The sequence below is a fragment of the Carassius gibelio genome, chromosome B11, assembly GCF_023724105.1.
Source record: "Carassius gibelio isolate Cgi1373 ecotype wild population from Czech Republic chromosome B11, carGib1.2-hapl.c, whole genome shotgun sequence".
In the NCBI taxonomy this organism is placed as follows: Eukaryota; Metazoa; Chordata; class Actinopteri; order Cypriniformes; family Cyprinidae; genus Carassius; species Carassius gibelio.
Window position 1 is genome coordinate 19,108,133 of NC_068406.1, and position 26,759 is coordinate 19,134,891.

The window sequence follows — 26,759 nt, forward strand, 5'->3', positions numbered from 1 at the left end:
ATGTAGGACGATTTTGAAGTTGTTCATCTCAGTCAGGACCACTCTGTTTGAGTGTGATTATTGTAGAGATCCTCAACTTTATATATGGCAGCAGACATTGCTCTGAAGGTTTCAGATTCTGAGCTATTCACAGACAGACATCGCTGAGGTTTGAACCTCCGAAGCCTAAGCAATTGTAAGATATTTTATATGCAACAGTTGTACTTTGCAGTAGAGTAATACAGTACTGTGAATAAATATGGACTAATTTAGCAATGAGCTGGATAGATGATATACCTCTGTGGGCAAGCAGTTAGTGATCATGTATCTGCATAAGGAGGAGCTGGGGATGGAGGAGGGTAAGCACATGTCTGTGCGAAAGACTATTGGCAAGTGTGAGTACGGATTAACTTAAATATCTTATTAATTGTAATGGGAGGAGTTACGGTCAGCTGAGCGTCCCTGTGGTAGTTTTTTAAAACTATTTCGGCTATTTATATTTTATCTTGCTCAGACTTGTAAAGCATTTAAATATTTATATATATATATATATATATATATATATATATATATATATATATATATATATATATATATATATATATATAAATAAACGGATGTTATTTAATTTAAATAAAGTTTAGTACTGGTAATAAAAAAACAGAACAGTTTAATAATAACAGTAACACTAGTAGCATATTATAATAGTAATATTAACACTAATATAACTTTATAGCAACCTGAGATTTTTTGCAACTTGGTGGCAAACCTTTAATTTCTACCACTATATGAGCTTAAATAAACTATAAGGACATACATTGTAATTCACTGTCCTGCTGCTACTACTACTTCATTGTAACTCACAAGAAGGGCTGATGCAGGATTTCCGTTCCTCAGGTTTGGAGGAGGGACATTTTTCAGAAACCTCACCCTCTGCTGATATACACTGGACTTGTCTCTCTGTCCAACCACTTCCACAGGTTGTAGAGCACTAATATACAAAAACAAAAGAAGAAAAACACATTATGGGTTTAGTCATTTAGTCATTTAGTAAAATTTTTAATCTTGTATAATTATTAATTAAGTATATATTATCATCAGTCCAGATCTGTCTTAAATTCAGCAAAACTACATATTATCAATTTTTCTTTTCTACTTTTTAAAAAAGTTTTTATTTTACTTGTACAAAATGAAATTTGTGATTAAAGAGTTAGAGTCATTCCTTTAAAAATGTGAAATTGTATTATACGATTTCAAACCATGAAGAATTACTTTAATAAACTCACAGGTCCCCATACACCCACTTTCCAGGCGTGTGGGACAGGACAAGGCAGACGAAAGCAGGGCAAGATGTCCTCAGGAGGGGTGCCGGGGCAGTCTAATGAAGAGTTAAGACTATACTCATAATGATCAATCCCAGCGTGAACCTCACTGCAGGACACAAGCCTCCTCTGATACCCCAGACCACACGTGACTGAGCACTAAAATGAAAAACAGCCTTGATGCAAACAAAACCCAATCTACAGTGTCTAAATCTTTACTGTAAATTATCCATTAGTGAATCATAAATATGCACTTTACAAATTGCATCCATTTATTTATTCAGTATAAGTACTTATTTAGGATTCAAAGCCACTTAAACTGTCAAACTATTTCCAAATATAATTTTCAAAAGAACTATTATTTCCCGTCTCTCACCTCAGACCATTCTCCAGTAATCCAGATGAACTCACAGGGTTGTATGTTACAAGGTTCCTTATCAGCCGGTTTCCTTTGGTTCATGCAGTATTCCTCAAGCACCTCATCTTCTTCCTTATCCAAACACACCACTGCTCGAACCTTGTGCCCAGAACCACATGTTTTGCTGCACTGAAGGAAGCGATATCCAGAAAAGTGATCATCAATTTCAAGCAAGCAGGATAATATTCATAATTTGATCAGCCTATATAAGGAGTGAGAGGAAATGACATCACAATCTTGTATACGTGTGTACCTTTCTATACACTCTGTGTTTTAGTGGGCTTAAAAGCAAAGTTCAGCTTTAGCTATTAATATAACGTAAGATGAATGCTGAACTGGACTGGAATCTTTACTATGGGGTTAACTCCAATGTAAAGAAAGTAAAAGAAGTGGGAAGAAAGGGACCTGTTTCTGGGAATTCTGTCATATGCTCTAAAGGGTTGACAGTGAGCAGCACCAAGCTTTGTGCGAAGCAACTTGGCCTCTCAAGCATCCGACAGGCAAAGTGAGCTAGTCTAATAGGCTCCAGCTGCCTGTGTCTGCTGCGGAGGGGGAGAAGTGGAGGTGTTCTCTAGAGCAGTGCACTCAACTAATTACACTTCTTTTAAGTGCTGTGATTTCATGCTGCTAGATGACCCAGATTCGAGTCTAAGGGAACAGTTTTTGTTGCCTGAAAAGTTTTTCTGTAGACCAGTGGTTTTCAGCCTTTTTGACTCAAAGACACCCCCCCCCCCCACCCCCCGCAACGGTCAAACACAATATTTAAAGGCCCCAGTATAATATAATATTAGCAGAAATACTGTAATATATATTATTAGCAGAAACTGGAGGTGATGATATAGGGAAATTAATCACCACAATACATTTTGTGAATTCTTAAGGTAGAGTTAAATAAATAAAATGTATATAGAATATGCAAAAACATAGTTAAGTAGATATTTAAAAAAGTCAATTAATTACTAGCCAAATTTAACTAAACTGCACAAACAAAAATAGTAGAGAAATGGTTCGCAATGTGGTGGCATTCTTCTTGCTATTTTTAATGTTTGTTTGTTTTTCGTTTTGTTTTTTTAATTGTGGGAAAAAATGTAAGATATAGTTTGTCCAAAAAGGGATAGTTTGCCCAAAAAGGGATAGTTTGCCCCAAAATTCTGTCATATTATTTCAAATGTGTGACTTATTTAAGAATGTTGGTAACCGAACACTTACAACATGTGGACTGTTCAACTGCAAGACCCGCTGATTAAAACAATATACCGTATTTTCCGGACTATAAGTCACACTTTTTTTCATAGTTTGGCTGGTCCTGCGACTTATAGTCAGGTGCAACTTATTTATCAAAATTAATTTGACATGAACCGAGAGAAATGAACCAAGAGAAATGAACTAATAGAAAACATTACCGTCTCCAGCTGCGAGAGACATAGAGCGCCCTCTCGCGGCTGTAGACTGTAATGTTTTCTCTTGGCTCTTAGTTCTAAATAAATGCGACTTATAGTTCAGTGCGACTTATATATGTTTTTTTCCTCGTCATGACGTATTTTTGGACTGATTCAAATTATACTCAGGTGCGACTTTTAGTCTGAAATATACGGTAGCTTGGAACAGCCAGGATAATTTTTTATATTTTTCAGACTGTATTTATCTGAAAAAAGAAAATCATATACACCTAGGATGCTTCGAGGATGAGTAAAACACAAGCTAATATTCATTTTTGGGTGAACTTACCCTTTAAATTATGAAAGGATTTTTTGGTGAACTATCCCTTTAAAGGAAAAAAAATACTTCCAGAACTGAGGACAATCAAAAAAGTAGGCGGTCACTGTTGTGCTTTATTGCATTTTGCCCATATCATCTGAGAGAGACCGGTTTGAGGTGCATTCACATGCTCATACACACACTTGCTGCTGCTCATGCACATTTATTTCATTCTCACACTTTGTCACATATTCACCTCTTGCCAGTCTCCTTTGCCCCAGCTGTAGTGTGAGACACAATCGGTGACCCGGCAAGGCTGTGTAGAGGGAGGGCGAAGGAGACGGGAACATTTAGACTCCTGCGTCCTGTGCTCATCACCACTGACACAAGAAACCTCACGATGCTGCAGCCCGTTTCCACAAGACGATGAACACTATGGAGAACGACACAGGTGGGTTAATGGAACTCATAAATTCTACATTTATGTAATCTGTTTACATACTGTAAGCTTTAACAAATCACAGCTGTCCTCTAGTTTGTTCAGATAATAATTACTTCCCTTGAAAGTCATAAATCAAAATGTGATGACAGGATTACAATGAGTCGTCTGTTGAGAGGTTTGCACAATCCTGTTCTGTTATAGCTCAGAAAAGTGCTGCTGTACCTGAACGTATGTGCACGACTTTTATCAGCAACCTGAAATTATTATTTTTTTTTTTTCTGGGGCTACTGAAAAACCAAGGATAAGGTAAAATGTTGAACTAATGTCTTCATCATGCATATTCTAATCTTTTCCAGTTTTGTTAATGTGATGAGCCTAAGTGGGTTTTTCAGTGCATGAATACTATCCAAATGCAAGCAAGTGAAAAAGAAGAAGAAAAGAATTCAAATCTTCCATAAAAATAACCATTAAAGTATTTTTGCCAAAGTAATTCTGCCAGTTTACTTTCAACTCTCATTTTACTGCATCATCAAGCCTGCTTGTGGTTTAAACAGAAGATGAAGTTTGACATTTAGCTAAAATAGCAGTGAAACTGGATGAAATGAAATACCATGGAATTGGGCTCATTGAATTAACATGAGTTTAAATATTTTGTGTAGATCATGCAGTCATTTGTTCATGTGTGTTTGGTTGTTGATTGGAAAGGTTGTTGAATTACTTTTTGTCAAAAATATTTTAAGATAACAGGCAGAGAAATTATGTGTATGGGAGTAATTTCCATAGAAAAGAAACATTTTGAGTGCTTCTGTATCCTACTGGGAAATATTGTCCCCTTTATAATGATATTATAATATTATAATATAATAAATAAGGTTCTATCTGAAAAAAAAAAAGTTCTATCTGCACAGTCGAATGGGACGCAAGAACTTTAAAGCTCAAAATCTAAAGTTTACTACACAGACTGTTCCTGTAAATCTCTAAAACTTGATATATATTTACATTTCTGATCAAAAGTTTATTTTCAGATTTTTTTTTTAAGAAATGAATACTTTTATTCAGAAAGGGTGCAGTATATTGATCAGAAGTGTAAGGTAAGACTTACAATATTCTTACAAAATATCTGTATTTCAATTAACACAAACCAAAAAGTTATTTTTATTTTTTTCAATCCTGAAAAAGATCTATGAAGGTTTACACAATATAAAATATTAAGCACCACAACGGTCTTGAGCATTTATATATTAATATTACGTATTATTATTATTATTATTATTATTATTATTATTATTATTATTATTATTATTATTATCAATATTAATATATAATATATAATATATTTATAGATACAATTTCATATTCATATCAATCTTATTTTCAATATTTTATCAGTATTATTATTATTTTTATTAATAAATGTTTCTTTGAGCACCAAACCAAGGATCATGTGACACTGAAGACTGGGGTAATGGCTGATGAAAATTCTACTTTATCATCACAAGAATGAATTACATTTTAAAATATATTAAAACACAAATAAACCTCACGAACCCTACATATTTTTAATACACACATTGTAATATATAATAAAGTGTGAGTTTTACCTCTCCCCAGCTTCCCGTCTTCCACTTGGGGCACCTCCCACCTCTGCAACGCCTTTGCTTTTGTGGGAGGGGCAGGTGCAGGCAGTTCTCTTCTGGGATTGGCTGGCCCGAGTGACTGACACAAGTCACATTGCGGTACTTATATCCTCTCCCGCAGGACGCAGAGCACTGCAAGGAAGGGAAAAAAACTACAGTGAAATCCAACTGCTTGATAAACAAAGGCCTAATTAGTGTTTCATTTGAGGTGATTATGTTTGATTATGAAGCTGATTATGTCTAAGTTTGTGAGTTTATGGGTAAGTAAACAAAAGAAAAGATCAGTCATGTGGTAATCATTGTAATTATGTTCAAATTTATTACCATTGTGACAGCACATCATGTTATGTGAAGAATTAGTATATAGACTTTTACAATATAAGATACCAATAACATAACACATGATATACAATTGGAGCAGCATAAACAAATCATTTAGTTTGTACCTCAAATACTATTTGCGGCATAAAAAGAGGAAAGGAAGTGTCTCTGAATCATAATGAATGGCAGTTGCTACATCCGCGTGCCGAGCTGAAGAAACAGTGACATATTTTCTGGCACCAGCGCATAAAGGGAAAAGAGAGAGAGGCTTCCCTGGACCCCAGGATGGGAGAGGAACGGATAATCAAAGGGCCCCGTAGAGGGAGGATGGATATGATGCGACAAGTCTGAGGTTGAACGAGTCCATTCCCAGCATGCATTCACGAAATACAGGAACTAAGAGAACAGAAACTCCCCAACTGGATAATGTGTTCCTGGGGATACTTTTTCAAACAAGTCTTGCAAGTCAGTGTGTCACAGTTGTATTTAAGGTGATGGAATTCATTTTGAACAAAATAGGTCTTGGGCAAACGGTTTAACATTCATATTAATATATATATATATATATATATATATATATATATATATATATATAGCTTTTACAAATATTTACAGCACCAAAATATATACAGTTGGTTCAACTGATTACATATACAAAATTCAATACCGACAACATGGACAGTTGCAGCAAAAAAAGAAAAAAAGAAAATGAAAACATTTTTTTTTTTACATAAAATGAAATAAAAATACACTTTTATCTTTAAAGCAAGACCTCCATGTACCATTGTTATAATGATCCACTTTAATAATTCATCCAAAGCCCTAAATATTGATTCATAATAAATCATACACTTGCTTACTCTGCCTCAGAATGTTACAGTGTGTGTTTATGTGTGACAATGTGTAATATATATGTTCTTTTAGGGATGCTTAGTTGCTTAGTTTTGCGTGAGTGTGTGAAAGTCTCTTAAGTTGATATAAAACATCAATAAGCATAGATTTAATACATTGTATCTTGGTGCTAAATTCTGTAATCAGCTCTAAAACACTTAAAGTGGCTGGTATTTTAATCATTGACATCTGAAATGAGTGTTTAGGGGCCACATCATTTAGTTTATCACAACATATATCATTTCATTTGTTTTCACATGGCAAGGCCTTTATTTCAGTCGCGGTTAAGGTGTGGAAAGCTGCCATACTGTTGGTAAAAGAATGCACCACTGATTTAATGAGCACAAATGACCAACTTTTACACTCAAAAGGATTCCAATGCAGGGTAATTTACTTTAAAAAATCCCTTCATCTAAAAACCGCCCACAATCCTGAAACGCACAAGCTTGAGTTTGCTTCCCAGAGCAAAACTGTTTAACCAAATGTAATCAAATTCACAACAGAAAAATGAAATACAAATTAAAAGCATATGGGATTTCTTTGTCAAAAAATGTACAAAACATGTATATTTGTTATGCTAATAAGACAAGTTCAAAACAAATATTCCAATTCATGACATCTGAATGCGATCTAAACATATAAGTTTAACTGTAATGCCACCCTTCAGTTCATTGATCATTGCTTTTTAGACCATGCAAAATTGCCTTGTTTTTCCTTTAAACTGTTGCCATAAATGATCAGTCCAGGAATGGCAATGTACTTGGCCACGTGCCTCACTACATTCCAACGTGAGGACTTCCAAGTATCAAACCACACACATATCCAGGCTGCACAGGCCTCCATGCTATGTGGGGCCATCTCTCCTGCCGTTCATTCTTCCCATAAGAATCAAACTCTTTCTGAGAAGTGCGTCCATTCTGATTAGATGAGCTGGGAAGGCCAGTAAAGACCTTCCCACACATCAAAGGCCATCCTTGGCTCCCCATGCCCTTGTTATTTTGATGTATGCTCACTCGCTTGACTGTGACAGTATCACCACCATCAGGGCTGGTTAATATCCTCTGCCGTCAAAAAGGAAATAGACAGCGGTAGTACACTTCTTCTGTAGGTATTGAGGTGAGTGAGCACCAAAAAAGACCCCCATTTAAGGATCATTAAAAAAGGTAAAAGATGTTGAATACTCAGATGAGAAATTAAATAAAAGCAGCAGGATATACAGAAGTGGAAGATTAACATACGAAACACTACAAATTAAGCTCAGTGATTTTGTACCTTCTTTGATTTGAGAACATATGCTTAATCTGCAAATAAAAAAAAAAAAAAAAAAAATGAACATCTTGAGAATAATTCAAGACATTCAACATTCAAAGTAATTTTCTTTTCTAGATCACTAATTAACAAATCATCTAGTATTATTACTCAATTACAAAAATGTGCCTACTTTTCCAAACCGCATCAATAATCATAAAAAAAGAAAAAGAAAAGCTTGTTGTTTAATTTGACCATCATCATCAAGAGGTTCAAACTAATATGGACAAACATATGGCAGCAGAAATAAATACAAATACATGCAATAATATACAGAAATGTTCATGCACACCTTCATTAATACTGCCATTTGATTTAAACCATTTAATTTTCAGTCTGGTTACATTAACAGACCATGTCATGAAAGGGAATAGCACCATAGACACTATAGCACCATGACGTCCTATTTTAAAAAATAAAATAAAAATAAAAAAAATGTTGCAATTTGTATAAATACAGTGCTGTGAAAAAGTAAGTACACCCCATGAATAGTGTAGCATTTAGGACAGACATTGGATTGACAATGTTAATAGATAAAATAAATTATAATTTAATAAATCATACTTCTTATAATGATTTGTGCCATTTCTTTTTTACATCACTGTATGTTTCTTTAAAATTTCAATATATACTATTATATCCATGAGAGATTAGAGATCAAATTAAGCAATGAATGGTTGCTTATGAATGTTATAGGATAGCTTAGCATGTGTTATCACTATCCACAAATATAAAGTGGATGGAAGATGTATGTGGGGCTCTTCGTTAAGACTGAGGTAGACACAAGCAACTGGCCAACAAGCAAATAAAAAAAGAAGAAGAAGAAAAGAAAAAAAACTGGCCTTCCCTGGGTCTGAGGGGAAATGCAATGAGGAATTTTTCACAATAGACCAAACCTTTTTTGTTGTTGTTGTTGCTTAATACAAACACACACACAAAAAGAGATATTACTGATTTTGTAAATAACCTAGAAAAATATTACAACTGCAGAACAAATCAACAGACAAAATGACACAAAACTACATTTGATTTCGGATTAGGTCACCACTTTTTGTATTTACTTATAATGAACTTCTGTAAATTACCTTAAATATACAAAAATATAGCAACTATAGACAGAGTTTCACATAAAGTCTCCCTTGTACTGAAAAAGCACCATCATAAGTTTAAAAAAGGTCAATGGCTAGCTGAGTTCATGTGAGGTATGGTTGAAAAAGAAAAATGAATTATGAAGATCGATAGAAAAACCACAGAAAGATTGTTTCAATATAATAAAGTAAACTGCCTGTGGCCAGATGTTTTAGCTCTGAAGTGAAGCAATACAAGCATTGCTGCCCATCTATTCTAAATATTATATACAACCATACTGTGCTTTGAACACAAGCCACAGCAAAGGGCATCACAATGATTTGTATTTATCCAAAGTACAGCTGCATTGGGCAAAAGAAAGCTAACAAAGAAAATTAAATGGGGAAAAAAGCAAACAAAACAGCATTCAACCAAAGAGATGCTCAGTCAGGAAATAAGCCTCTAAAACAATATAACTGCATGTTTGGTTGATCTTTAAGTGCAACCGAAACTCACTAAAAAGCAGCAAACATTAAAACCAGCTATTTGCTTCCTCGAAGATCAAACCATTTGAGTTTCAGTTTGTTTTCTTCATGTCTTGAGCGTAAAGAAACATTGGCATGTTGTGAGAATGAGAACTTATGAAGGGAAAAAGTTAAAATAGTTACGCGCGTACCGAGCTCCATTGGTCTGTGCTCCAGTGAGGGTTAATAGAGCAGGACTGAGTATTGCACTGTTCTCGGTCGGGTGGTTTGTCAAGAATTTCACAGCTCAGATCGTTAAAGCGCTCCCCGTTGGGCCGCTGACAAGCGACCAACCGGGTCTTTATCCCTCCTCCGCAGGATTTTGAACACTAGGGAGGCAGAAACAGAGTATGGGTGAGAGAAAAGAAATAGTGAAAGTCTGGCTCTAATAACAGATTGCATTTTTCTGAGAGCACATTTTCAAAGTTGGCTTGGACCACATATATTATGCCAAAATATCATAATCTCACAGTCTTCTCTTGAGTAGGCACACTTCTAAAGGTTCGTTCAAATAGACAAAAGACATGTCGTTTAATCCTACTCAAATATGCAAGAAATAGATTTTACAAACCAGTTTTATATGTGATTACAATTTTTTATGCATGATTAAAATGGAAATTGTGTAATGTAACCAAAACCTGTCTTACTTAGCTAATGGATTGCATATACATACATGCATTTTTTTTATTTGTTTTCTTTTATACAGTATAAACATTTTAAAATGTAACTGATTTCTGTGTAAATTATTCCAGTCGTCAATGTCATATGATCCATCATAATCATTCTGATTTGATGCTCAAGAGACATTTCTTATTATTATTATCAATGTTGAAAACAGCTGTGCCGCTTAATATTTTATATTTTCAGGATTTTCAGATGAATATAAAGTTTAAAAGAACACATTTGAATTTTTATTTTTTTAACACTACAAATGTCACTGTCACTTTTGAACATTTTAATGTGTCCTTTCTAAATAAAATATTAAAATATTCATTTCTTGAAACAAATCTTAGTGACCTCAACCCTTTCAACAGTAGTATACATTTGATTACCATATTTTTCGGACTATAAGTCGCACCTGAGTATAAGTCGCATCAGTCCAAAAATACGTCATGATGAGGAAAAAAAAAACATATATAAGTCGCACTGGACAATAAGTCGCATTTAAGGGGCGGTCACACTGCACTTTTCATTCCATTGACTTCCATTCATACGCATGCAAATGCGTCAGACCGGAAACGCAGGCTCATGCAAAAAATTTCGATTTTCGCTGCGTTCGAAAGTTCAAGTTTGGTGAACTCTGACCTGCGAATTCGCATCACCTGAAGTCGTGTGACCAGTAGATGATTGATGTGTCACTGCGTGACCTCTCTGTACAGAAATTAAAAAATGAAGTGCTAATTTTAGCCGTAGCGCAGCATCCTTTTTCATATAATACATATTTAGAAGATAATAAAAAAAGAAGCTGCATGGTTCGCAGTGTCAGTGGAAACAGGAACAGATGGCACATTTGAATGAGGACACGTTGTATATTTTTTATTGTTTAGTTTATATATATTTATAGAGAGAGAGAGACAGAGTACAATATAATAAGACGCTTTCAACGCCGTCGCAAAAGACACAATAAAAGCAAAGATTAACCCATGTTGTGATAACTGAGGAGAAACCGTTATATCTTCCTCCCGCCCATATTCGCAGCCGCGTCCGAAATAATTTAGCACGTTCAAAGGCTAGTGTGACCGCCCCTTTATTTAGAACCAAGAACCAAGAGAAAACATTACCGTCTACAGTCACGAGAGGGCGCTCTATGTCTTCAGTGTAGACTACAGAAGCACTGAGCAGCATAAAGCGCCCTCTCGCGGCTGGAGACGGTAATGTTTTCTCTTGGTTCATTTCTCTCGGTTCATGTCAAATTAATTTTGATAAAGAAGTCGCATCTGAATATAAGTCGCAGGACCAGCCAAACTATGAAAAAAAAGTGCAACTTATAGTCCGGAAAATACAGTAAATGAAACCAATTCAATTTAATTGAGAGCATCTTACCTCACTCCAGCTGCCATAGAACCACTGAGGGCAGGGGCCGGACTCACAGGAGCGTTGCTCTATGGGTTGAGTGCTTTCATCACAGCTGTTGGCAGGGTAGCCGTTCTCATCCTGACATACCACCACACGCCTCTGGAATCCTCCGGCACAGGTACTTGAACACTGAGAGGTGTGAAAGAGAAACAGAAGCTACATAATGAGAGAAGAGCCACACACATCCACAAGCCTTCCACACAATCACAAACACAAGCAAGCACATTCTCAATAGACCAATTTCACATTCCATTAGCCTTGACAGAAAATATACACCAATACACTGACCAACCCTGACTCCTTGGATAAGAACGATTATGACTGGAATAGATTATGTCTATTTCCATTTTTTCTTTTATTCCTGTGATGAAAAAACTGAATTTTCAGCAGCTTTCACAATTTAGAGTCCTAAAGGTTAGAATTTGATATATATATATATATATACGCTTTGCTGTCCCGATATGAATCAAATAATTTGCAACAAATTCTTTGAAGTGAATCTTTTGTGATGCAATGGTTTAATTGATTCAGAGATTCAAAAAGCTTTCTTTATATATTTTATTAGTAGTTTGAATAACCATGGAAACCTTTACAATTAATAGGCCTAACATACAATGTTTTTATTAAACTGTGATCACGTTAAATGCAGTTTTCCGTCGTATTAAAATCATTTCATAAAAAGTTGTCAAAAACATCCCCTCTGTTTTATTCACAAATCGCACTCTGTATATATATATATTAGTGGTGGGCCGTTATCGCCATTAACGTGCTGCATTAACGGGAGACTCGTATCAGGCGATAATAAAAATATTGCCGTTAATCTATTCTCAAGGTTGGGTTGGGAGCTGCTTCTATACTAGGCGAGCTATGATGATTTTCACCTTGATATTTTAACACGGATGTATACCGAACCAAATTGCACTGTACGGGGTGATGTCACCGTGACGGATGACAAATGCATCTGTGCACATATCCATTCTGACTCGAGTTAACTCACATAATAACTTCGACTCATAATAACATAATTCATAATAACTTTTTGAACTATTAACGATGGCTCCTTCAGTGCCATGGCCGCTGATGTTATTTATTTGCTATCACCTCTGTGCTCTCTGCCCTGCGTCGAGTCTGAATCTGACCACTAAAACTTTAAGAATAAACGGTTCATTTATATTATTAGAAAAATGGGAGAAAATGTAAAGTGGTTTGGCGGTCGAAGTCATTGCGTCCTTCACTGGTTGCCATAGAAACATGACAAGCGCTTGAGACTGCACATGCGTGCTAACTGGATCAACCTTAAATATGCTTTTTTTTTGTTGCTGATTTGAAATATATTAAACATGAGCGTGTCAAGTCTGCAAGCATTATTACCGTGCGTGCACTTGCATTAACTCTGAGTCTGCGCACTCTGCTTCTAACGGCAGAGGGAAAGAGAGAGATTACTTTTTTTTTTTTGGCTCACACTTTTTTTTTTTGGCTCACACTTTTCTTTTCTTAATTTAAAGTTGCAAGTTACAAAAATCACAAGCAGTGTCTGATCACGCCCGAAGTAATAGATTCGGACCTGACCCGGACCCGGCTGATCATTTAAAATATAGATCCGAATCCGTATGGGTCCCGGGCCGATGGGTCTCGGGTGCACTGTGAAGACCTCTACTTGGAAGGATGCAGATTATATGTAGCTATATAAAGGAAACACTTTTCGAAAGGTCTACAAATACCTACAAAACAAAAAGGAAGAGCTTTCCAAATACTGCACAATATTTAGCTGTTCTTTCAACTCTAAAGACTATTTAAAGCAATGATATCATGAAGGAAACAGGAGCATTTATCAGAAAGAGGAAATGCTGCTGCTTGTTAGAGAGTTCATGTACTTGTGAGCGCAACACATCCGATTTCATTCTGTTCCTGGGTTTGCAAAAAGTCCTCTAACATGACTATGGAATATATCAAATATCAAAGATATGCAGAGACATAATCATTTTTAGAGGTACTTACCGCCCCCCATGGTCCAGTCCTCCATTGATGTGACTGGGGTCTGCCAGCTCTGTTACGGTCAGTTCGTCCGGCGGGAACTGTTTTTTTCCGAGAATCAATGTTTGGTGAAAAGCCCCCGTGGTCGCTGGAGCGAGACGGACACTGGGGCATGGCACACTCCTGCTCTGTTGCTGGTTGATCATCTGGGTCACACTCACTCATTTCCACAACTTGATCACTGATGTTCATGCACACTACTTGCCGTGTAGTCTTACCCTGACCACAGGACACGGAGCACTGTAAATACAGACACACACACACGATTGTAAAGAAAACACATACTGAACAATAACACCATATATAAGATGATAACCTACCACACTTAAGTTTAACCTTAAAACTGACAGGATTTGTATTTCTGAATGAACTATTACTTAAATTAAAAGTGGAAGAAAAATAGTCCCCTTAATTTAGTGTGTCAGACTTTTTCAAATATCTGAATGTCCTGATTTAAAAACTAAAAAGCAGGATGACACTGGCCAAAGCAATCATGCCACACTAATTCTTGTCTTCCTGTATAAATGTGAACAGTATGCACACCGAACCCCATCTGCGCACAAGAGCCACACAAAATGAACTCTCATCAGTTTCCAATTACAAGTGAGCTCTGAACAACAGAATGAGAGCAGAATGATCAAGGTCAGTGGTCTATGATATTAGGCTGTAGAACAGCTGTAAATGAAAATACAAATACTTGTAGAATTGAAACAATGTTGGCTAACCCAGTGGTATGTTAATATTGCACAAAGAAACTGAATAAATACAGTGGGGTCCAAATGTCTGAGACCACAATATGTATCTTGAAAATAAACCAAATATTTAATGATTTTAAAAAATGTATTTTAAAAAAGTAAGCACTATTTCTAGGTAACAGATTAAAATAAACAGATGAAAATAATAATTAACAGATAAAAAAAATAATAAAAATAAATAAATAAATAAATAAAAAATAAAATAAAATAAAATAAAATTAAATTAAATTAAATTAAATTAAATTAAATTAAATTAAATTAACTATGAGGTAAAAATGAGGTATTTACCGGAGTCCATTCCAGGACCTTCCACTGTCCGCATGCCACTGTAGAGCAAACCTCACTAGCAGGAGGTTTTGGAAGATGGGAGCAGGCCGATTCCTCTGCTACTCCACCCTGCTGGTCACGGCAACTTACATAGCGCATCCTGGTGCCCTTTCCACAGGTGGCACTGCACTATTGTAAAGAACAACCATTTTACAATATCTACAGAGCCTAATACATCATCTAGGACAATAACTACTAACATTATTTAAGAAGGTACCTGTGTCCAAGATCCAAAGCGCCACTGTGTTTTATGACCAGGATGTGACATCACTTTTGTCTCTGGGGCAACAGGATGAGTAACAGGACACTGCGAGAGTTCACAGTCCTGTGGAAGGGAGGAAGTGGGAAAGGACAATCAATTTTCGGTAATGAAGATCCATGACTCTAGGGGTGAGGCCGGTAGGGCTTCAAGGCCGGAGCCAGTGTACTTGATTTATGCTTGACTGGCTGAAATCACTTGTTCTGGGTCACTGTGCCTTACGGCAAATAGAGGATTTAAAACCAGGGGGCCTCCTGCTTTCTCGTTCCGTCTGCCATATCCCTCCTTTCAGTTCCTGACTCTCTCACACTCCCACCTACCTCCACTTATTTCCCCTTGGTTTCTGCCTTCGCCAATCATTTTATATGTCCCTCTGAAATACCTGACCCTTATTGGTCAATCACATTGTTCTGTGGTCAAATAGTTTAGTATAAAGATTTTATAACATAATTGACCGTTTTTCTACATAGCAATCGATTTACTGCGGAGCTATGCCTGTTCTTTCTGCTTATGTTTTATGTAACTTTATAATATCAATTCAAATCAAAATTTTACTTTGGTAAGTAGCTGTGTAATATGTGGGATAATGTACAGTCATCCTGGTATTATCGTAAAATAAACTCCTTCAGGGTAATACAAGATCCTTCCACTTTCGCGTCCGGGTCCTGATCATTCTGCTTGGGTTTATTTTGCGATAATCTTGCTGTCTGTACAATATCCCTTGTTTATTAAATTCTTTTCTCTCTCTGTCTCTTATAGTGTATATTACAGTATATGTCTTATGTATACATGTTCCTAGACTTTTATCAACCTGTTTGGCTTCATGATGGGGAAAAAAGGATCTCCTAAGAGCCTTGTGAAAATGAAGCTCTATAAATCCAATGCCTCAGGAAAGTTCATAAAATACTCTGTGAAATGCAGCATTCAGCCACTCCAGCTCTGCAGCACAATTACACTGGGGGAGGGGGAACGGGGTAAATGTAATTTTGCAGGTATGTGCAGATTGTTAAGTCAATAAAATCGAGATCCAGATGACTGCAAAATGAATAAATCTGCAGTGGAACTATATACAGTAGACATAGAAGTTATAATCACTAGTTCAAACTGAAAAAAAAAACTATGCAAGCAAACAAGTTCCCACACTATTTGACCAATGCATTTGTCGCTTATAAAAATATTAATAATAAAAATTCAGACATAAATTAATGAATCATCTGAATTAATATTTTACAGCCCTAAAAAACATACATTTTAAATTCCATGATAGTTCCAGATATTTCAAAACCATGGGAACACTTTTAAGGATAATTTCCTAACAACGGCCTGATGCAGCATCTGTTCATGTGTTTAGACCCATGCTTTTCCTTCAGACAAGGCCTTATTGAGAGCAGGTGATAAATATGCTGGGTGGGAAACTTCCTTCCTGCCTTTCAGGCTGTACCTGCATGCACTTTTTTTCCCTTTTCCAGTTTCTCATTTCAGGATGGTATAAAGCTACTTAGTAAAATAATACCTGTACATACCTAAAAGACAACATCTCTGTTCAAAGACCTGCACAGTCATTAATATAATACCTCAAAAAATAACTTATATATTACAAACTGAGTGATGTATAATGTATGAAATGCAAAAGAATAAATTTACTGGATAGTTCATCCAAAAATCACTTAAAGTTTCTACAAACCTATAACAGTTGCTAATATTCACTTTCTCCCAACGCATGGCAAAAAGTGGATGGCTACGCTACCTATTTCAACTATTTGGTTGCCAACATTCTTTAAAATGTCTTTTATGTTCAACAGAAGAAAAAAAACTCAATTTGTAAAGGAGGACAGAATTTTCATTTTTGGATGAACTATCCCTTCTAAAGTATCAGTGCCATAAATCATGTCCATTTTAAGACAAAACAGCGTTTCAATAACAGTAATGCATGATCTCCAAGGTTTCTTAATTGTGCTGTGGTTCAGCTATTAAACAGCTACTTTTAACACAGTCCATGGCTTCTTGCTCTTTCATTTCATCAAGCATACAGCAAACTGAATCAGGGAGTATGGTTCACCCCTTTATGGTTTTCAGTAGTTATATTATGACAAACTAACACAGTACTTAGTTCGCAATCAATAATGATAAAGAGAAATGAATGAGAGTCTGTGTGAATATTAGAGATCAATGCTCGTACCTGAGTGTCTGTTGGACGTGTTGCTGCGTTACATTCAGAATCATCCATGACAGAGCCATATGAGCCAACTATACACTTCACAGCTCTCATCTGATAGCCCAGGCCACATGTGGTAGTACACTACACACACACACACAAATAAAGAGGGAGGTCAGTATCTCATTTAATGTTACAATATAATGCCTACGAATTACCCAGGAGAATAAATCGAGAATAAAGATTGCATCAATCCAGCACTGATGTGATCAGCACCCGCATGGGCAACCCGGGACATGGGCCAGTAATTTGTTCACCTTTTCTTTATCTCTTTTCCTCATCGCTGACTTGACTGCATCAAGGTCAAGCTTGTGTGGCAGCATTTGCAGCTAGATCACATATGCTTCAGTAAAGCACCTCAAACATGCATTTATCATGATTGCTTAATCTATGCAAGAGCGATGTCTAATCTCTATCATACTTTAGGACTTAAAGGTAGTTTGCCCACAAGAATGTTATAAATTATATCATTCCCCTCTGGGTGATCTCTGGAAAAAAATCTATTTGCTTTTCTGAAGACAGTCATAAATTGCTCAAGTGGATAGAAAACAGACTATCCATGAATAGATGATATTCACATGGTGTCTGCAAGTTTTAAAAAGTATTTAAGATGGATTTTGTAACAAAAAGCTTAAAAAGATTTTAGCATCACATTCTGCTCAGTTGCATGATTTGCAATAGGCTAAAAAATACTTATATTTAATACTCTCAAATTACTTGGTTTTCTTTTCTTTTCTTTTCAACTGAATTCTTTTAATCTGATTATTCATCTAAGACTCCTGAAAAAGACTACCACAGTCTCCAAGAAAACATTTAAAAAAATTATAGTCATCAAATATTTCTTAATCATAAAATCAGCATATCAGAATGATTTCTGAAGGATCATGTTACATAGCTGCTGAAAACTGCTGACAATTATAAAACAAATCACATTTTGAAATATATTAAAAATAGAAAACTTTTTTTAATTGTAATAAAAATGCATAATATGAATGTTTTTATTGTATTTCTGATCAAATAAATGCAGCCTTTTTCTTGCCAACTCTGTGCTTTTAAATGGTAGTGTTTATACTACGTTTTAGTATTCAACGGTGGTTGTCATATAAATCAGAATTTTTAAAAAAAAGTCTATTATCACCTTTGCGATAATATCAAATATCTTGCAGTACAAGTTGAAAAATGGCACATTCACACAGATGTTTTAAAGCAGCACAGTGTTTGGCACTATTGAATGTTGATTATTGATTTCCAAAAAACAAGATAAAAAACTTGCTCTGGTGGTATTTTATTTAAGTACACGCATTAAAGCACATTTAAATCGGCTGCCTGGTGAGAAGCAAGTTTTTCAATGAACTGTGAACATTTAAAACTTTAAAAAAAAAGTAAATGAAACGTTTCAATACTTTTCAGGGATCCACAGACCTCTTAAACAACATACGTAGTTATGTTTGTTTCAGATGTGTTCCACATCGACACAGAAAAGTACCAAATGTTGTTCTTTGACTGGTCCCTAACCTCGTTACATTTTTGTGGTGGCTTTTCACCCACACAGCAGCTGTGGTAATCTGTTTAAAATATCTGCTAGCTATGATTGCAACGACTCCTGGAAATTACATTGCGTTATCACAATACACTTGAATTTGCATTTCACAGACCTAAGCATCAAATATACATCATGTAATAGCTGACATACCTAAACATTTCATGCTCCTAAATACTGTGTGTTTTTTTTCTTACCTGTCCCCAGGGTCCAACCTGCCAGGAGGCACATTCTTGCTGTTGGCAGGCCTGTACCGACTCTGGTTTGGAGGAATCACAGAAGCGGTCATCCAGACGCTCCTCTCCAAACTGACACCAAGTCTGGCGGTGCTTATACCCCTTGCCACATGTCACTAAACACTACAAAACGAATTCAAAAGTAGCATTAGAGTAAGTCATGGTGGACAGCTAGATGGTTTAAGCATATTCTGCATAAATCCAGATTACAATTGAAGCTGCCCATGTTTTCATGGGATGCATTGGTGTGTGTTTACCTCGGACCAGTCTCCAGTATTCCACTGAGGACACAGGAACTCATTACAAGGTTGGACTGTGAGCTTTTCTTGTGGGTTGCACTTGGTTTCATCATCAGTTTCTGCTGACTTTCCACATTTTGCACTCCTACGACGTGTTCCTCCTCCACAGCTCCTGGAGCACTAGAAAACCAAGAAAAAAATCCTCATAGTAAATCACATGTCAAATATATACAGTCCACATTCTTTCAAGTACATGAATATATTTCAGAAGAGCTGTTTGAGACCACTGAGGTTTTTTCGCACCTCAGACCAGGAAGAGTACTCCCATCCACCAGGGTTGCAGTCTCCATGGCACACCTCCTTGTCTTCAGGCTTGCGCTGGTTGCTGCAATATCGGTCGTCAACTCTCTGGGTTTTCCCATCCAACCTGCTCTGTTTGATGCAGTAAATGTACAAAGTCTTGAAGCCCAGACCACAAGTTGCTGTACATTCGCTTTTGCGACCAACCTGCCACCTGCAAATTGAAGAAATGCAACAAAGTTAAACCCCATGAACTTTATTTCTGGTTTCATTACAAAAACGAACTAAATTAATAGGCTAATTCGCATTTATTGTATTTATTTGATCAAAAACAGTACAAAATGTTACATTGGAAAATAATGTTTTTTATTCCTGTGACGGTAAAGCTGAATTTTCAGCATCATTACTACAGTCTTCGGTTTCCCATGATCCTTCACAAATCATTCTAATATGCTGATTTTGTGCTCAAGTAACATATCTTATCATAAGGTTGTGCTGCTTAATATTTTATAATTTATAACATTATAAATGCCTTTACTGTCACTTTTGATCAATTTATTGTACCCCTGATGAATAAAAGAACTAAATGGATAGTTTAACCAAAAATCAAGCGTAAAGCGTTAGTTCTGGCCATTCACAGTCTTGACAGAAATTTTTATTCTGTCATTTATTACTCACCCTCATGTTGTTCCAAAGATCTTTGTTCATCTTTGGAACACAAACACAAATTAAGATATTTATGATGAAATCCGAGACCTTTTTGATCCTGTATAGACAGCAATGTAACTCAAATGTTCCCAGACCCAGACATTGTTAAAATAGTCCATGTGCCATCAGTGGTTTAACCGTAATTTTATGAAGTTACGATAATACATTTTGTGTGCAATGAAAAATAAAATAATGACTTTATTCAACAATTCTTCATCTCCCTTTATCGAGAGTACCACAACGCATATGTGTGCATTCTTCTGTTTGTAAACAAGGCACAGCGCATGTATGTTCTATGGAAAGCACATGTACTACAGGATCTGAAAATTCAAATTTTTGTGTGTTCCGAAGATAGACGAAGGTCTTACAGGTTTGGAACGACATGAGGGTGAGTAATAATTAATTACATATTTGTTTCATTTTTGGGTGAACTATCCTTTTAACTTCTTTCACACACACACACAAGTTTATAAAACTAGTGAAAGTGGACATGTACCTGAGTTCACAGTCTGTGTTGCATGGCTCAGAGATCACAGCTGGTTTGGGAGAGCCATGGCACCGCTGATCAGAAACAACCACTCGATCCGACTCACGACTGCACAAGATCTTTCTCTTGCGCTCTCCTGATGCACATAACAAACAGCACAAGACATACACAAGTTCAAACACATGTTTGTGATCTAGACAAAGAAAGAACAAAAGAAAGCTCCTCATTGCATTCTCTAAATTTCTAAGAAACACTAAACTTGATGACCCCGCCAGCATTAAACGTCTGGTTCAAGTTTACCAAATTTTTAAACAGACTTTTCTGGCAAGCGTTTCACACAAAATATCTGTTGCTTCTCTCACACACACCTTGGCACAACAGACTGCAATCCTGCCACGGGCCGTACACATCCCAGAAAAACTGCTGAGGTTTGTCCTCTATGGGAATGTTGTAGGAATACCTGACGTCAGGGTTATAGAGGTTCCCTACGGATAGCACCTAGTTGGAAAAGATCACATACAAACCAAAAGTATGGCGTTACAAAGGTTTTAAACATAATTCACACGTTGTTAAAATATGAGGTTTCACAATGTAAGACAACATAAAAGTTCAAATTGAATTCATTGAAGCCATATTACCTGGATAATAATCTCCTCTTCAATGCGGTCAGTGCAGTTGATTCTCTCAACAACATGGTCAGAGCCGCTGTATTCAATAACAGCATTCCCTACTCTGACTTCCCTTTTAAACATACTGACCACAAAATTTCCATTGAGTAAAGATTCTCCACGGCTGTTGGACAAGGCTGCAAAACAAAAATGAGACAACATGCATGCTTTATTTTCTTTATGTTCAAGCAACAAAAAGCAAATATATATTCAGCCATGCCGCAGGGTAAATAATTAAATGCCGTTCACTTGTTTAAACAAATATCTCTCACTACAAGACCTGCATGACCTAAGGAATAAAATATTTTCATTTACAGTCAGATTTAGCAACAGTCAGGGCAGATTAGGCTAATCGGGGTAAAGAAATCCAGCATTCTGTAAAGAGGCCACGTCTTGCTCTACTGAAGTCAGTGTGCTTCAAAAATGCGCACTAATGTGATTATGTAGCTTATTTCCTGAGTTACTTTCCTCACTACTTCACACATTACAATGGCCAACCCCTGCAATTCATACATAAACACACATAAATGCACCGAACACACCATGCAAAGATATCAATAAACACACAAGCAGAGCAACTGAAAACCGCACATATTTCCTTAGGTTTGTAGAGTTCAGATGCATTAACACAAAACCCTTTATGAAAACAATTGCAAAAGCCTCTTGTAAACTAGCTTGCAGTAAATCTTGACATTAGTTCACTTATGGCACATCAAAACAGTAGGATTCATTTTAAATAAGAATTGATCATGATGAATATGCAAATAAATGTTCAATCTTGTAATTATGCATAAATCACTAGCACTGACTGAATTATAGCATGCTCTATAGACTCTTGACATAAAAATATTACATTTTTACAAGTGATGCATGGTATGTTAGTGCCATATTGTTATCTGTTGGTTTAAGAGATAATTTAAACTTGTCAACCAGTGTTGGATATTTAATCGTATGCTCATTTGTCATTACATTTGCCAACATAAAATCTTCATTTAAAGTTAAAATGTAATAATAATAAAAAAAATATTCAATACTTTATATAATTTAGTATTTTACAGATCTGTGTATTTTATAAAAAATATATAGGGTTTTATTTTGAATTACAAAATAGTATATCATTTTAATTTATTATGAATATAATATGAAAATAATTATCAGCATGTTTCTTAGTGCATGTCTAAGGTTTATTATTACTTTTCCAAGTTTTATTTAAATCTTCTGAACTACCACTGAACAAGAATTGGAAAAAAAAATCATACAATTAATGTCTAATGTAATTTCTTATCTTACCGAGGTAGTTATCGTCTGCTGGTTTCCCTGAGTAGCTGTGTTGTCTCACATCTATGTTTGTAGCACCGCTGGGAATTCGCACCACAACATTGTAACCTGCCAAAGAGCGGAAATCAATAAAATACTCCTCCAAAAAAATATTACGTAAAATTATTGTTCTTTTTGTCTGTAATTGGGCCGAACTGCGTGGAACTAAAGCAAATTAAGCTAAATTCGAATTAAACTTCTTAGGGTTACCGTATTTTCCGGACTATAAGTCGCACTTTTTTTCATAGTTTGGCTGGTCCTGCGACTTATAGTCAGCTGCGACTTATTTATCAAAATTAATTTTACATGAACTAAGAGAAATGAACTAAGAGACAACATTACCGTCTACAGCCGCGAGAGGGCGCTCTATGCTGGTTAGTGCTCCTGGAACATACACTAAGCAGCATAGAGTGCCCTCTCAAAACTGTAGATGGTATTGTTGTCTCTTGGTTCTTGGTCCTAAATAAATGCGACTAATAGTCCAGTGCGACTTCTATATGTTTTTTTCCTCATGACGTATTTTTTGGACTGATTCTCAGATGCCACTTATAGTCCAAAAAATACGGTACTTTACTAACATGAAAAGAACTCCTACCATAATGCACTATGTTGAACGTTCCTGCCACAGTCTTGCAAGATGAGTTATCCCCACCACACACTCCACACTTATCTCTCCTGGCCTTGGAGTTTAACACGTGGTCACATCCTGCTTGCTGCAGAAACAGAATGTGGAATTAATTCAAAGGCCACTTGAACAAGACTATACAGGACTAATGCTTCCGATTATGCAGGATATCCACTCATTTAAGGTGCATTTTCACACCACATAGACACACAAACGCACCCACCCTGCACAGGCCCTGCACACAGATGTCATTGGTATCAGGCCCACACTGCGTGCCATCAATAACTCTGTCCCTGAGTTGGTAGTAAGCTGTACTCCCCGCAACACGACAGAACAGCTTACAGCGATCCTTCATCAGAACTACAGCACACACAGCCATGAGAAAGAGTTAATACAGTCAATATATAATATGTTTCTCATCAAAGCTATTCATCTTTGTACCACACAATTATCAACTTAATTAAAATCTAATTGTGTTTGGTCTCAAATCATTAGGAAAATCTGGGGAATTGTTTAATGTGGGTTATACATACTGAAAGCAATTATATATTAGTCGAACAATACGTTTGAACTAAAACAATTAAGAAACTTGTTCTATAGGGATATCTTCAACAAATACTGAGGGTGTATGAGCTACTGGCAAACATCAATGGAGATATTTGCAGTATTATTTCAGTAATATTTATTTAGTATAACAGTATTTATTAATATTTTGAATTAGCTTTTGTTTGTATATTTTCATTGTATATTGTTGAGGAATCTTCACGCAGCTTTTGCAATTAGTAATGATGTCTTTTAAGTTACTAGATGAGCACCATAGATGTGCCCAGGAACAGACCATGGCTGAGTTTCTCAAAACCATCATATATGTAGTTGACTGTAGAGACCACTGGTGGCTTACAATGCTTTTGGGAAATGCAGTCCATGTCATTATTCAGTAAAAATCTTTTCTCTATTGAGAAGTGTGCCAGCTGCAACTTACTTCCGCTATACTTTGGCACCCAGCGGACATTTGGAGGTAGACCATTGATGTTGAAGTGCCGCCCATCAAAGCTGGCACACTGTTCCTCCCTGAAATCTTTCTTTTGCTTGGAGCATGGCTCAGAGTTACAGGAACGGAATTTCATCCTGCGTCCAACACAATACTTCCCCCCGTTTCTGGGCCTAAAAGTCATGCAAACACATAAACAGAGCTCATATTCACATTGAGAAAACGTGACTACAGTATAAATAAAACTTTCTTTCATAGAAAGTCTCTTTTGCTTTCTCGATGACGTTTGTGTCTGACTGCAATTTAAATTGAGCTAAACCTGCTGTCTACCCATGTGCATTAAGTAAGCAATCTCTTTTGAAGAATATTCTTCTTCAGGATGGCTGTGCGGCTGTCATTTGTCAAGGAACATTGAGAAACCTGGTGCCAATTCAAAGTCCAGTGAGGATGCATGACTACAAAGAGCGGCAGCTTACACGGGTCGGTTGCACTCGCGCACAGCAATCTTGATTCCCCCTCCACAGGTCCTTGAGCATGTGCCAAAGGGACTCCAGACGCCCCAGGCCCCCTCTACTGGAACTGATTCATGCTCTTTATGGATGCACAGGCCATGTTTACAATGCTGCAAGTAAGAAACAAACACAGAAAAGATGAGCTCATTACAAAATCAGTGCAGCTTGCTTGCTATAAAGTCCACTGACTAGAATGACCAGGAATGATGATGATACACAGACAATATGATAATTTAAAGTGTGTTTTGTTATATGCAAAACCCTTGTCGAGCATCTAAGTTATCAATTATCAATCTCGTCTATTTTAATTTCAATCCATGGTGATTACGTAATAGGTTCTGAGACTCCACCTTTGTGGATGCAGAAATCTTCTCTGAAGATCCCTTTTACTTATTTCAATGGCAATAAACTTTATGGAGCAAAGCGCCAAGATATAGCACTATTTCACCCTCAAACTGCACATGGGTCAAGCGTTGTGATGCAACGCTCAGATTTACTCAATGGTTACCAGACAATTCACATTTTATGGGTGGTCCCAGTGTGAAAATCAAAACAAGCTGCAAGAGACCGGTTCTGTGCATATCTTGATACATCAAGCCGCATGATACCTCACCGAAACATAGGACAATGTATGGCAGCAATTCAATGTTGAGATACCTAGTAACCAGTGCCCTCCTGTAATGCTATCTGCAACGGTTTGCATATGAAGGTCATGAGAAATGCATTGCCATTTACAGTCACTACCACTAATCAAGTCTGACTTGGGTTCACAATCTGGGAAACACTGTTAAACAGAGACTGGTCAAAGCAGTATATCAGTGAGTACAAGTGTCATTATGGAAGTGATTTGGTTGTTATTTGGAGGAAATATGTGTTTGAAGTTACACTGAAGGATCTGCTTTTCATCTGCAAAAGACGTACACAAAACGAATCACATACTCTCCACAAGCAGCCAGCCAAATGTATTATTGCTTCAAAATAGAAAATGCTGCACAAATCTTATCTTTAAAAGGACAGTTCACCCAAACATGACATTTCTATCATAATTTGTTCACCTTTATGTCATTTAACACAAAAGAAGATATTACTGGGATCTAAACAACACTGGAGCCTAATGACATTTTTCTTAATGTGTTCACATTTGATTTACTGAGTGCTTACCTTTCCAGGAGAACACTCTGTCCCGTCGGCCCATGGCATGTGTTGGGTACGGCAGCCACGCTGGACTCCGTCTGGACTGGTGCACCACAACCTTCGGCACTGTGTCTGCACAACATCCAAACACTTACTGTTAGCTTAAACAACTCTTAAACACACACTCTTACGCACAAAATTTGTACTGACACTTGTTTTTTCTGCACACGTATCATGCTTTGAATTGAATTTAATATTATTAGCTGTACTATGGATTATCTTTATGATTTTTTATTAAAAACATCTCCATAAATAATATTAGACAGCAGATAATACACAGTAGAAAATGTCCATGTCAGTATGTTATGCAATTCCCTGAGGGGAATCTTCTCACCATGTATGGGCACACCTGTGTCCCAGGCCCAAATATCAGCTCACATTGTTTATTGACGCTGTATATCTGTCCAGGCAGCTGCTGGGACAAACTGTATGGCCTAGAAACGGGCTCATCGAGCAAACACTCACCATACCCTGTGCTAATGATAAATGAAAGACAAGCCACAACACAAATGGTCTCAGTAAGTGACAGAAGACGAAAAAATGAATCTGTTCCGTTTGCTACGGATGACGATGTTTCCATTCCAATTGAGAATGTTTAGAAGAAAACAAATGCAAGTTGACGCTGGACATGTGTTTAGACCGTCATCACAGGTTCAAAAACATCTTGA

General features: G+C 36.5%; 1 protein-coding gene across 1 annotated transcript in view; it reads right to left on the reverse strand.

Annotated features, from left to right (window-relative positions):
* Window positions 1–26,759, reverse strand: part of LOC127968554 (A disintegrin and metalloproteinase with thrombospondin motifs 9) — a 43,163-nt gene that overhangs the window by 8,307 nt on the left and 8,097 nt on the right. Inside the window, exons 10-33 of the mRNA XM_052569835.1 lie at window positions 26,426–26,567; window positions 26,059–26,163; window positions 24,862–25,007; window positions 24,377–24,558; window positions 23,618–23,754; window positions 23,365–23,482; window positions 22,743–22,838; window positions 21,423–21,589; window positions 21,153–21,282; window positions 20,794–20,920; window positions 19,593–19,803; window positions 19,308–19,469; window positions 19,012–19,173; window positions 17,239–17,358; window positions 15,018–15,125; window positions 14,762–14,929; window positions 13,683–13,958; window positions 11,652–11,813; window positions 9,761–9,937; window positions 5,461–5,628; window positions 3,674–3,850; window positions 1,678–1,848; window positions 1,266–1,460; window positions 844–970 (exon numbers count right to left, since the gene is read on the reverse strand). Of these exons, the coding sequence (XP_052425795.1) occupies window positions 844–970; window positions 1,266–1,460; window positions 1,678–1,848; window positions 3,674–3,850; window positions 5,461–5,628; window positions 9,761–9,937; window positions 11,652–11,813; window positions 13,683–13,958; window positions 14,762–14,929; window positions 15,018–15,125; window positions 17,239–17,358; window positions 19,012–19,173; window positions 19,308–19,469; window positions 19,593–19,803; window positions 20,794–20,920; window positions 21,153–21,282; window positions 21,423–21,589; window positions 22,743–22,838; window positions 23,365–23,482; window positions 23,618–23,754; window positions 24,377–24,558; window positions 24,862–25,007; window positions 26,059–26,163; window positions 26,426–26,567 (3,734 nt within the window). The remainder of the gene's footprint in view (window positions 1–843; window positions 971–1,265; window positions 1,461–1,677; window positions 1,849–3,673; window positions 3,851–5,460; window positions 5,629–9,760; window positions 9,938–11,651; window positions 11,814–13,682; window positions 13,959–14,761; window positions 14,930–15,017; window positions 15,126–17,238; window positions 17,359–19,011; window positions 19,174–19,307; window positions 19,470–19,592; window positions 19,804–20,793; window positions 20,921–21,152; window positions 21,283–21,422; window positions 21,590–22,742; window positions 22,839–23,364; window positions 23,483–23,617; window positions 23,755–24,376; window positions 24,559–24,861; window positions 25,008–26,058; window positions 26,164–26,425; window positions 26,568–26,759) is intronic.